Source organism: Rhea americana, unplaced genomic scaffold (assembly GCF_003343005.1).
Source record: "Rhea americana isolate MKP2758 unplaced genomic scaffold, rheAme1 scaffold_11, whole genome shotgun sequence".
Lineage (NCBI taxonomy): Eukaryota > Metazoa > Chordata > Aves > Rheiformes > Rheidae > Rhea > Rhea americana.
This window is the reverse complement of record NW_028185150.1, coordinates 2,754,682-2,767,944: the sequence shown is the minus strand read 5'-3', so window position 1 is coordinate 2,767,944 and position 13,263 is coordinate 2,754,682. Positions and strand designations below refer to the sequence as shown.

The following is a 13,263-nucleotide window of genomic DNA, read 5'->3' as shown; positions in this document are numbered from 1 at the left end:
TACAAATACAAGGAAAAAACCACGAACATTCATTGAAGTTCAAGAAAAACAAATCAAGCTAATCCAAAACTCTTTTCATGATTCTTGTGGTTACAGTTAGCAGTCAGGAAATGTGGGTTCTTTTTTCATCTCAGTTATTGATTTCCCAGTAAAGAAATACTGATGCCAATTAAAAAAGCATAGATGCCTTGATTTCTGAATGCCCGGCTTTAGATACTTGCCACAAATTCAATGAAATGAGAAAGAAGCTGCATCTGATACTGGACACAGTTAAGATTCTCCTAGTAGCCTGCTATTCAGCTTGGAAATTCTGAGCCTGAGTATTTTCTTATTCTGAGGATACTTCCACTTACTGTATTGCTAGACTGTAAGGATAAATGCATTCATATTTATTTGCACTTTGGGATATTTGTAGAGAAGTTTTGTAAATCAGAACGTGATTTTTACTGGGAGTTATTTAAAAAAAAGTCCATCCTAATTTTGTGCTTGCACAAATGCATGTGTGTGCACATATACTACAAAGAATTTCCACAGCCAAAATAAAATGACTTGCTTTAGTCAAAATAGTGTTGTTATTGAAAAGAAAAGTAAAAAAAGAAATCAGGGACCAAGAGCTCAAGTAAGGATTTAACACTATTTTTAACATTGTTTTTTCTTTCCCAAAAGATGAAAAAAAATAAGTTAAAATGGTGACAAGCTGCTTTCCAACTACAAGCCCTCAAAATCTTTGGAGTAAAAACTCTGTTCCTCCCCTTCAAAGCAACCCCCATACAACTAATGGAAAATTTTAAAGAAAATAAAGTGCTTTACTCTGCCCCACGCACCTGGTAAAGTATCCCGCCTGTTGTGAACAGTGCTACTACTTGCAAATTTCTGTTGCTAGCCCAAAGAGAGATCATGATTTAAGTTTCAAATCACACAAATTCTTCGGTGAACCAGCAGAACATTATTTCACAGGAATGTATCAAGTGTCTTGCTAGCCCATCTCTGACCCAGACAAATCTGTCATGGCCACTATAGCTTTTCCTGACAAAACAGAGGGCTTGGCCCAGGGATCCCTGCACTTTGGGAGCTCACAGGGCAGGTGGCTGGGGCTGTGCCGCACCCCGAAAGCATGGGGAAAACCACGCAGTGCAGCCCCATATGAGGCATGATGAGGCCTTCCTGCCTGTATCACTCAGCCTATCTCCCAGAGGGATCAGTCTTCTCTAAGGACTTCAAATTCTTTCACTGAATTTTATTCAAAGGAGGAAAATTCTTGAAGTAGCTGGCAATTTTACCCTCTCCTAGGCAATATCATTACACATAATGTTTTAGAAAGTAGCCTGCTTCAGTAAGAACATAGCATCTGCCAACAGGAAATGCAGTGTCTTTGCTTCATTTTCCTCATCCAGTAGACTGGGATTGAAATACAGATGTATCCATTTTACAAGGCTTTTGGAAGTAGTTCACGATTGTAAAGCAGTACAATAAGGAGACACTATTAAACACCATCTTATCCAACTTAATTTCTAGTGCAAAAATGTCAGCAGGTTCCAGATGACAAGGAGAAGGAAGCCTGTCTGAAGGAAAAGTACTTCATGTTATCTTTCATTTTTCTTTTGATCACACTATTGCATGAGACTAGCAAAGCTACAGGAGACAGACCTACCTTACTCTGAGCTGTTGCCAGGTATCCTTTCTTCACATTCAACATCTTGCAGTTCTATAACTTCTACTTTAGAGTTTCTTCTTTCATATCGCACATTAAAAGGCACATGGGGGTCCTCAAATGGCCTGTGGTCAGCTTCATGGTACCCCTCATAGGATGGGAAGCTCCCTCCCCAAGAGCTGTGGCTATGCACAGTAGGGTGGACAGCAACAGTCACTGAAGCTGAAGCAGTCACAGTAGTGATGGGCTGGCAGTACGCCGGTCCCGAGGTACCCATGGCACCAAACACTGGACTTCTCACATTGTGAGAACGAGCCTTGTGGCCCAAGCGATCCCTATTGCTAGGTCCTGAATGCCCTTCAGCAGAAATTTCAAAAGCGTCCCGGCGAGGGCGATAAGGAGGTGGTCGCAGCCCTTCCCTCGCTTCCCATTTGGGTTGTCTGCCCTGATGCCAGGCATGCTGAGTGCCAGCCTCTGGATTCAGTTGTAATCTGGGACTTGACTGGTGCCTTGTCTCTGGCTGAACCACCTGAAAGGGAGAYGCGTGGTTACGCCTCTAACAAAGCATGGCAAACAGTATTATGCTTTTTCATATTTCATGCCTGGAATAACATTTGTAATGGTATCATCCTGGTTCTGAATCCATAAAGGTAATATTCTGGAGTCTTAAACCTGCTCATTKTTCTGTACGGTTTCTGTCTGAAGTTGTTATAAGCTAGAAAGCATAACTTCAGACAAACACAGGACTATAGCTGAAAATATTACATATGCTTCCTACATACTGCCCCATCTTTAAATGAACGAATAACAAGCAGCTGATCTTAACTGATTCAACAAGGAGAAATGCAGACATTTGGAAAAGGGTCTACTCCACACAGGGTACATACACAGGATGTTAGTGGGGTAGTTTGTATAGACTGCAGGAATCTGTTTTCTGGATTTCTGTAAAAAGCGTGAAGCACAGCGGCCACATCAGTCAATGAACCGTGACCAACTTCAAATGTGGCTGTGCTTGTACCTATTTTTAGGCCTCTGCTGAACAAAAACAGATCCACATTGCAGCTCAGCATGCAGCATCATGGGGGGTAGGAGACAGAGCTTTTCCATTTTCCTTTGAAATCACAGTTAAACCAACCCAGTAGCAAGATACAATATGCCCGAAATTTGGTACAACCTTGAAACTTCTTTTTTCTGGGCTCTATCAACCTTCCTCCCCAACAGTGTGCTGCCAGAGAAGAGGTACAGGGAGGCAGTGACTCAGAGGGACTGCGTGAAAGACACCGGGACTGTTAACCTCTCCCTCCTCTCTTTCTGCCAGGTTGTCCAGGATTGTCATCGAGCAGATGCAGAGCTTTCTCTTGTGGCTGGTGCCAATACGATAAAACAGCAATTACATGAGCCAAAAACCCCTGTTTTGGCAGAGGTTACTTTATACCATTATTTTATCCCCAGTTTGATTCTAGAGGAGAGGGTGATGAAGGCCTTCATGCCCCATTTGCAAGTTCTCTAAAATTCTAGCTGTTTGCATTACAGARTAACAAAGCATAATCAGCCAGAAACATAAAAGAAATACTACACTTTCCCACAGAAATAAATTTAAACGAAATTCCCGTTCTTCCCGCCCTCTCTCCACTCAATACATGAGCTACTTACAGTGGATCTTGCAAAGACAGGATTTTCAGTGGCTTCCACTATTACTTGATGGACTGGTGCCCCAGGGCCTTGAGCAGCTTCATACTGATGGAGCTCTTCACTGATGCCTGACACTGTGGTTTGAGAGCTGTATTCTGAATCAGAGGAATCTGACCCGTTGCTTGTATGCCTGGGAGACAGTGCAAACCTTACGATGCTCGGGGGTGGCTCAGGAGATGGCGTGGGTAATCTGTTTCGTCCATTGGCTGGAGAAACCTGATAACAACAATTACAATTACAAGCATTAGCATTCAGTAGCATTCAGGAACTTTTAGCTGTATAATTATTAGTGCTTGATGCAAGTATTCTTAATATACTTTTCCAAGCCCTGATAACTTTAGCACTCATCTTCTGATCAAGATTTGTATTACAATGAAAAATGTGTGAAAGAAAGAGATATGCTCTCCATCTGTGGAAGTGTATGTAAATACGATTATCCATATTCTTTTATGTATCACTGTCTCAGCAAGTGCATGTATGTGCGTGCATGTGCATTTGTGCTTAAAAATATACAGATAATTCCTGGGTTTGCCTCCCCCTTCAGCATACATTAAGAGTGATTCCATAAATCATTTCAAATGTGCACATATAATTTGGTTCAGTGTCTACTTGCAAAGACAGATGGATACACACATAACTGCAACATACGTAATAGTAAAATACACACTATATATTGTTTGAATAAGCAACAGCCATCTACACTGTTAGAAACGTAACAGATTATACACTGTTGTCAAAACTGTTTTACTAATTCTAAAAAGTCCAAAATATTAGTAGCACTGTAAACATACACTGTGTTTTATTTTTATACACACACACACACATACAGACACATACAGCATACTATTACTGCATTTCTATCTTCTAATAAAGCAGAATTAAAGATATTGCTACTTAACACAATAATCATTTTAACCACAGGGCAGAAAATGAACAATGAAATATCAATTTGACAGCTCTGAACCCTTCTCTGCCAGACTTGGCCTTTATACTGCCACATCCTCAACATCTAAGTGGACCCTTCCACCCTTCGAGATCCTTGCTTGAACCAAGAAAGTATCAACAGGGATGGGTGCTGGGACCAGAGACCCCCAGGCAGTCCTGTGGCCCTAGCTATCCAGGTGTGGTCCATGGACCACCACCGGTGTATGTTAGTCCACACAGGCCTCCCTGGTGGTCTATTGAGTTAAATATTTGGAGGAAAGCAACAGAGGCAGTGGGGTAGGAGAGGAGAAGGTGTGTATACAAAAGAAATTTCTTTTGCAAAATGTTGGATAAAAGTCTGGTTTTACAGACTAGTTTGCCTATCATATTCTTCTTTTAAAAGCTTACCTAATTCTACATTTGTGTCTAACTTGCAAATTGCAGCCTTTAAAACAATTCTTACTAAAAATATACTTTAATTAATAAAAGAATATTGAATACATAAAAAAATCACATTTAATAAAGWTTTAAAATAAAAACAGAGCAAGGAACTTAAAAAAAGAATCAGAGAGAATTAAAAAAATGTTTCTAGAAAAAAGGTTGGAGGGAGGGAATATTATTATTTCTTCTGTTTACCATTAGTTTTACTGACCTCAGGGTATGGTCCAAAGAGTGAAAGAAGAACAGGAAGCAGCACCAATCCATTCAGAACTCCCAAAATGGTTAAGATAGCCAAAACAGCAAAGAAATACCTGAAATAGAGTAATAGGGTAGGGAAGAAATGAAAAGAAGAGCCACAAATACAATTAGAAATAAGGGACTATCTACTACTGCTAAATATATTAGTATTAAAATAACACATATACGAAATTCCATGTCAAAAATTACTAACATTCTCAAATACTACTAACATTGTACTAAACAGTTATATACTTTCTATATATAGATATAGTTTTTTACCTTTTGGATTAGAGAAGCTATTTTCCACAACCCAAAGTGTTAGTTGATAAAGGAAAGAAAAAAAATTACGTTTGTTAATTTTCTAGAATCTGTCAGCATGTAATGTTATTTATGAATGTGTTACACAAACACAAAAATATGGAATGTGCAGTGAATGGCTGAATGGATTGAAAGCACAAATACAATGAAAAGGGGCCCCCATTAGTGAAAACCCAGCAGAAGCAAACAAATGAAGTGAAGGGTGTAGAATTTAAACAATTTAGCCTAGAAGGAAAGAAGCCCACTTCTCCCAGCAGCTAATCCACTGTGAAATGCTTCTGCATCTTACAGCAGAATCTCTAATTAAATCTCTAGTGTATCAGGTAAGGCTTTCCTTTGCTGTTCATTAATCACAACTTTCTGCCTAGAATTCTGTGAGTTCCAGTTTTACCAAATAGCTCCAACTGCAATCTTTTTACAAGACAGGAACCAGCTTTCYGCAAAGAAAATGCTGCCCATTCTACAGCAAGCTTCAGCATTGTACTGACTAAGAGCACTCCACAATGGCAGAGCTGCATTGCAGGCTAATCTTTTGTTGAACAATTTAGCATCTCTGAATACTCTTGTTTTGCGTCAGCCAGTTCAAACATAAAGCCTGAAGTACTATGGAAGAAGAAGAAAGTGCACAAGTGGTTGTCCTTTCCCACCACTGAGGGCTAAGGTCTGGGATCCTTCATGAATACCAAGGTAAACCTGTCAGTAAAAGGAAAGCCTTGCTAGTTGGTATTCGGCACAGCTGGAGCTCAGACTAAACTTAAGGCTATGYTGTAACTAATGATTTTGAGGAGTTGTTCTTGGGTAAGTTCCTGGTGGAGAAGGGGCAGGAGAAGAACTGAGGGCAAGTTTGCTGCTAATGGCTCTGCTGATTACATTGTCTAGTTGGCAGCAAACTTTACTGCCTCGGTGGTTCTATATCTGATCAAATATGTCAGCCTCCTGTAAAACTACAAATATCCTGCTAGCGTAAACATTTTGGGATTTCTGATCTGCATTAGCAAAAATCAGGGAACCAATCTACTCTACTAACATAAACCACCAGAACTTTATACTGGGACAGAGATCAGCAACAGGCATTAAAAACATTTGCATCTCATCCATCTAACACTAGGATAAACAGGAGGATTACAGCTCTGACCACTTGGTGTATACAATGTCTGTTAATTTACTTAATCTTCCACATTGTTGGACTAATCTATTCCTTTCCGGAAGTTTGGGGTCTTCTTTGCCCACTACAGCAATGCTTGGGCTCTGAAAGTTTATTTTATTTTATTTTTTAAACAAGGCAAACTGAAGTCAGATTGTGCTAGAAAATGAGAAACTAATGTGCAAAGAAAGTAAATAACAGAAGTTGAAAAGTTGAAAGGCTCATTTTATATACAATCCAAATTTGGAGTGAAGGGCTGCTACAGACTTCCATTTGCTATGACACAAAAATGTCCTTGCCAAAATCTCGCCCATTAAGTAGTAAAGCACCACAGCAAATATCCCTCTGTAAATTTGTGTTAAATCTACAGCTAATCTATTGTAACCTACATATCAAGGTGTTCCATCCCTTACAAGATCAAGTCCTAAAAGAATAATTCCAACTTACTTCTTCACTACCAATAAAATAAAATACGCTGGCCTGAAAAAAAAAAAAAAACAAATTCTATTTCAGGGCATACAAAGATATTGTAAAGTATAGTAAAAATCCTCATTTAATTTATTTGGACCTACTTGCAAATTTCCTACTCCCTGCCTTCTGCAAATCTCTTACATACTTAAACAAAAAATCCTGATGAGGTTTAGAAGCCACTCTCTCAATTCCTGCCTCTGACATTTTGTTGTTGTTCTCAAATGGATGTCAGCTAAGTCTGGTCATCTGTCCAGTTTATGTCTACCTAAGTAGATAGGTCATTTCTCAGAGCATTTTTTTTGGCCCAGTTTTACCTCCATTCTCTTTCTGCTCTTTGATTTTTTTTTTTTTTTTTTTTTTTTTTTTTGCATTGCATTGCAGTTTGCCACAAAGAACCTGTGTTACTTCTGAAATTAGCCATTTTGCAGAGCTCCACAGGTTGTTTGGAATAGAATAGGATCCGTTTCATTGCACTTCTCCAATTCCTCTCAAAAGAAAATCTTGCTTTCCTCTCACACTTGTTGAATTCACATTCTTAATTAAATCCACAAGAAACAGTCTGCCTGTAGTTATAAACAGAAGGGCCTTCAGGCTTTGCTTTACAGAATTTTAATACTAAGTTTCTGTGTTCAAACTTACGGCTCCCTAGCTCCCCAAAAGGGCTTTTTTTCCTCTCCCATTTATAAACTGTTCACTAAAAAAGCCTCAYGTAGATAGCAGAAGGCAGCCCAGAGAGTGTCAGTTGCAGCATGTTTGTAGCTCCTTGTGGTCCTTCCATGCAAAGTGCTGTGCATATAAGCAAGAAAGACCTTAAAGGTTAAAGGTCAATCCAGCTAATACTGGACAATGCCAGTTGCTTCAAACTGACTTAATTCCAGAATGAAAACTTCACTAAAGAGGGCCACTTTTGTTTCCTTCCACGCTGGGAGTCAGATTTTTCTGGAACAGATTTTAACGCCAGCAATGGAAACACTGCTAAGTCGAGCATGTAACATGGAGTTAACAAAATAGGGAAAGCAGGACCATGATTTAAGCATGCTTGACACACCATGCATAGTAATAAAATGACAGATATACTGAAATGACTAACCATTAAAAGTATAATTATTTTTATTTTAAAAAGATAGTCAAGAAATGCAAATGCTTTACCTGACAATAAAATCAAACTCCGATCCTGCAAGCATTAGCACTCCAAGTAGAGTGGACACAGCTCCATCCAACACTGGTGCAAACATATGTTCCAGTGCAAGGACMGCCCTATGGTTCTTGTCTCCTATGGCTGTTAAAAATGCCTGTAAAACAATGAAATCCATTTCATTAGACAGACACACACAGCCTTTCAAACAGACCCTCTCATAGTATAAACAGTTTTTCACCAGTTAATTACTCCAATTTACAGTTTATTAAAGCATCTTTAAAGCTAGCTAGACTTCAAGAAAAGGTCTGATGATGCAGTCCTATGACATAGCTGCTGCTGAAGTTGCATGACTGGAGTAATCATTGATTAGAGTCAGAGCCATAGTAATAACTTTAGAAATGACATCTGCTTGCATCAGGAAGGTTTCCATTTGTTTCCAGGCATGCTTCTTTCTACCCGCAAAGAATGAATTTCATTTCCACTCAAAATGAAAATACTTTGGGTGTAAAAATTATAGGACTACCCTTGTCACTCTCATGGGGACATAGCTTCCATTGCTGCCACAATTTGCTGTAAAAAAAGGGCAATATTGATTCCAGTTTTCCTACKCACTTGGAACAAACAGACCAAGGACTTGCAGCCCTTGCTCACACGCAGCCACATCCACAGCAGCATTTATTCATGCATCGGTTCTTTCTGTTACTTTATACACAAGCCTTCAATAATACAATGCCTTTCTACTCAGGCTTGATGATCCAGRTTATCAGGTATTGTACCTAACAAGCATCCAACTGTTGCAGTGAATTCAATAGGACTAGTACAAAGTAACACTACCAGATTGTGTGCTGTGGTTTTTTTTTTTAATGTTTCTATTTCACTCATGATGCATGTTTTTAAAACTTTTACAACACAAAAGCTAGCAGATTTATGCACAAAATTGCCTTAGCATAGTACTGCCTGAGCAACAACATGTCTTGTTAAATGTCTGTCTCTCTCTGTTACTACTTAGTGAACAAGCTGTACCAGCACTCAAAGTGCTGATTCTTATGAATTTGTCTTGTGAACTTATGAATTTTAACTTACAGGTTAAAAAGACAAAACTTGGCTGATGTCCTTTTTGTGATTTATAACGGCTTTCTCTTTGGTGAATTCTCTACGAAGAAATGAACTCATGCAACTATCTTACTGTCGGTCCTGCAATTTAAGTCACTYTTCTCCTGTAGCGTATTTTCACTTTTTTGACAAATTTTGGCTAAATCAGCCAATGCATTAAAGTTATTTGGTGGGACAAGCAGACCAAAACTGGGTATATACACAAACAGAGTGAGATTACCAAACCTCATTTCCATAGGAAGCCAAAATATGTATTATTAACCTTTAGCAGTGAATTAACAGTGGTCCATGCAAAATTAATGTATCCAGAACACATTTTACATTCCCATATTCACAAATGAATAAAGAATCCCCTTCAGAGTAAAGGCAGCTGTCAATGAGACAGCTCATGTGAATGGGATCTGTGGGAATCTGATCCACAAACACATTAGCAAGTTATATACACTGCATAAGTGTATGTGTGTATTCAATGGATGTATAACACAATGAGCCCACTGTTAATTCAAAAATTTATTTGCAAGAATTAAAAAAAATGAGGTCACAGCTTACAAGTTGCAGCAGAGAACTGAGCCACGAGTGGACTGTGAATTTGTCTTATACAAGCTCAGTTAAGTTCTGTATCAACAGTATCAGCATTTAATATTTTGTTTCTGCAACATCAGTTTGATTATTTACACTCAGTAAGTAGCAGCGCTCTTATCATCTGAAGTCTACCAGGATTTTTTTTTCCATTTTACAGCCTRCTTTTGAAAGATTTTGATTCCATGTTAACACAAAAAAAAAATCTGATTTTAAATTTGCTTGGCCTTTGAATTTAAGCCATATGATTTTTTTTTATAAATGTAAAAAAAAAAAAAAGGAATCTGTAAATTAGATTGATTTCTTCCCATTTGCAATGGAAGTATTTTTTATTTCTTTATTCCAATATTCTGTTTTAAATCTTAACCCTAARAAATTCTTGTGCAGCTGATCTCTGACACTACCGAACCTATTGCAAACCTTAGCAAACAGGTTTACCTCCAAAAACCTAACCACACATAGCAACAGGAGGAGGAAAGGGTCACCACTTGAGCTATCTCATTGCTCTTCTTTAATCCTACCCTGCCTTCCCTAAATTACTCTTTGTATCCTGCCACTTGATGGGCCCCAACTGTGTACCTCATCTGCAACATGTAGGAACATGGCAAGTATTTGGCAATCTCTAGCGTGCAAAGATCCTCCTTAGCTCCATCTCCTTTTCATTGTCACCAGATTCTCTCAGCAGTCTACAAGGTTTTCCTGTTGAGTTTAAAATGCCCACTAAGTCTTCATCCAACTTCTCTCCATCTCTCACCACCATTTTCCAGCCCCTTCCTTCCATTTCTTTTTGGATTGCTACAGTCCAAAGATACTAGAGATTATAGCAAGCTGCAAGCACCCCTTTTCTGAGATCATGATGATGTATTCATTAGACTCATAYTTTCCTCCTTTTTAATACAGTAAAATTCAAATCCACGAAAAAATAGTATCATTAAAATAATGTTATTCTGAAAAATGGGTTAGAATAGTCTTATAGGAAAGTGATTTATGCTGAGTGTGTAGAGATTCTTCCCTGCATGTAATGTTGAGCAAGTTTTGAGACCTATGACTACTAGATAAAAGGAAAATGTTTTAAAATATGGGTAGCTTTTCATTCACAGTAAATAAACATTTAATTTCTTAAATTTCCCAGTTTCTAAGAAAAGATTTAAGAACTCGAACTTACTGTCAAAGTTGCTTAATTGGCATTCTGAGAAAGCAGAAAATCGGCCTTCTTCTAAGCTTATCCTTAGGACATGCAAGATGAAAACTATCCTTGTCAAAAGTGAAAACAGAAAAGTAGCCCCTTACTCCATTATCTATCATGAAATAAAGTGGAATGAGTTTTGCATGTCTTCAACACTACCTTGCAAGAGAAGTGTTGCTGCTCCACATTTCTATCTATCAAGTTGACAAAGTTGTGTGATTTGGTGCATGCTAGATTTGGACACCTAAGTCTGATAATCTTGAAAACATTTACACAGAACATTCAAACATTCCCCCTTCCTCCCTTGCTTCTCTTCATAACATTGGAAAACTATTTCCCTAAAGATCATGTTCTTGCGTTCATTATTAATAGTTGATAGGTTCTGGAAAGGAAGTAGAGATTTTTAATGTGAAGAATCCAAATCATTCAAATTTTAGTGGTCCAGAGAGATTAAATGACTTCATTTCAAAAATCTCCCTTCAAAGGCTTCTTTATCAAAGTATACAGAAACACACAAGCAAGCACAAACAGCTACATAGCATTGAGAGACAACAATAGTGAGGCTGTAGATAATGACGGGAAAGTCTGGACTAAAATAAAAAACATCGAGAGCTTGGCTTTGTCTATTTTTTTGTATGGCTCACACAACTAGATACCACATGCTTACACATGATCTTAATTATAGTCTTCAAAAATCATCATTAAATACTAAAATAATGTATTCCCTCTTCTTATCTCCTARGAGACTGACTCAATGGTTAGGAACTATTTCATCAGAGAAACTATGGTCTACCAAGACAGCCCAAATGGCACACATAACTTTGTGCAAGGTTTATGACTGATCCCCTTCTGAGAATCATGTCACCCAGGATATGTCACTACTTAGGAGTCTAAGTAAGGATTTGTGATCAAAACAGTCATCATTTTACTTTAAAATACTTYAAAAATGCTTCCTAGTTTTACATACCAAAGCAACATGAACAGTGAATTCCACACCAATGCCAACAGAAGCAATCAGGATAACCACAGGCACTGCACTCAGCTTTATTCCAATTAGACCCATCATGCCAAACAGTTCCACAGTCATCAGAGCCAGCACCACCACCTAGATGATTTCAAACAGCTGTTAGTAACTTCTCATACTCTAGATAAATGAGGAGGAAAGAAATTTCAAAACAACATGGGGCTACGAAACATAGCCTTCAAAGCAGTCTCTCCTATATCCTCAAAGACAACCCAATTTTCCTTATTTCATTGTGCTGAATGGCAATGATCCTCTAAAGAACCAGTTTAAACCATTCTCCCCATAACCAGTTAACAGAATAAGCATTAGTTTTCTGTTAGCTACAATTTATCTATGTGACCTAGAAAATAATTTATTCTTCCTTCTCCTAGATATCCACTRGAACATAGATTTCTTCTTTTTCACTCATTTCTCTGACAATTCTTCTAGAAAAACCGCCTTTCAAATACTGTATAGGAATTCTTTTTATATTACTCCAAATTAAGTGAGAATGACTCAGGGCAGGCTTAAAACACAGAAGAAAGTGAATGCTATAATCAGCTTACAGAAGGCCTTTTTATCTTTAAAGATACTTGGAGAGATTGACATGGACAAAGCAAACAGTTTAAGTTAAGTGAAAGTTTTTATTTTAATTTCATCTACCTTGTAAAAAAGTGAGGAAAAGGGAGGGAAAGAAATCCGTGGAATCAACTTAAAAGTTTCTAAAGCAAAGCAGGAAAARAGATAGACATACTTGTAAAAGTGATAGTGGACTCTGAAAATAAACCCCTTTCCAAGGGAAAAAAAGTATGCACTACAATAAATTATTTTATAAGCTAATGAATGAAGAATAATAACATAAATTACTTGATTAAGTGCTATGAAAATATTCTAGACTAAACATTTACTTTTTAACATACCTGTCGTATAAACGTACATTACAAAAACTAGTAACTGTTTCACGCTTTTCAACTTCTGGCATTTTATAAACCATATGATAGTTTATGGAATTTAAACATAGGAACATCATCATTCAATTTAACTCGAAAGTTTATTGTGAGGCTTATGGTGCCTTGCAGAAAGCACGGAGGAGTACTCTCTTCAATTTATAATTTTATGGCTCTTTCTCCTCAATTGCCCAGTTACAATCTTTTCACAGTGTGTAATGTGCATCCATTTCAGTTTTTCTAAAAAGGTCACATTCAGAAATCAATGGGCAAGTTCACATTAGTCACTAGCAGCTGACTTGAAAAATAACATTCTCTGATAAAAGAGGGAGGGCATAGCTGAATAGAAATCACTGTAATATTTAATAAAGCTCCTAATTTTCCTCTGTGTCTTTATTTCTTATATTAATGTACAT

General features: G+C 37.8%; 1 protein-coding gene across 2 annotated transcripts in view; it reads right to left on the bottom strand.

Moving 5' to 3' along the window:
- Window positions 1-13,263, bottom strand: part of PTCH1 (patched 1) — a 75,740-nt gene that overhangs the window by 3,256 nt on the left and 59,221 nt on the right. Inside the window, exons 17-22 of one of the 2 annotated variants that reach the window (XM_085312877.1) lie at window positions 11,865-12,002; window positions 8,031-8,173; window positions 4,920-5,019; window positions 3,305-3,559; window positions 1,652-2,180; window positions 4-1,562 (exon numbers count right to left, since the gene is read on the bottom strand). In XM_085312877.1, coding sequence (XP_085169003.1) covers window positions 1,653-2,180; window positions 3,305-3,559; window positions 4,920-5,019; window positions 8,031-8,173; window positions 11,865-12,002 — 1,164 coding nt within the window. In that variant the 3' untranslated portion in view covers window positions 4-1,562; window position 1,652. Of the gene's footprint in view, window positions 1-3; window positions 1,563-1,651; window positions 2,181-3,304; window positions 3,560-4,919; window positions 5,020-8,030; window positions 8,174-11,864; window positions 12,003-13,263 lie in introns of those variants that run through there. The other variant, XM_085312887.1, reaches the window with a different exon arrangement.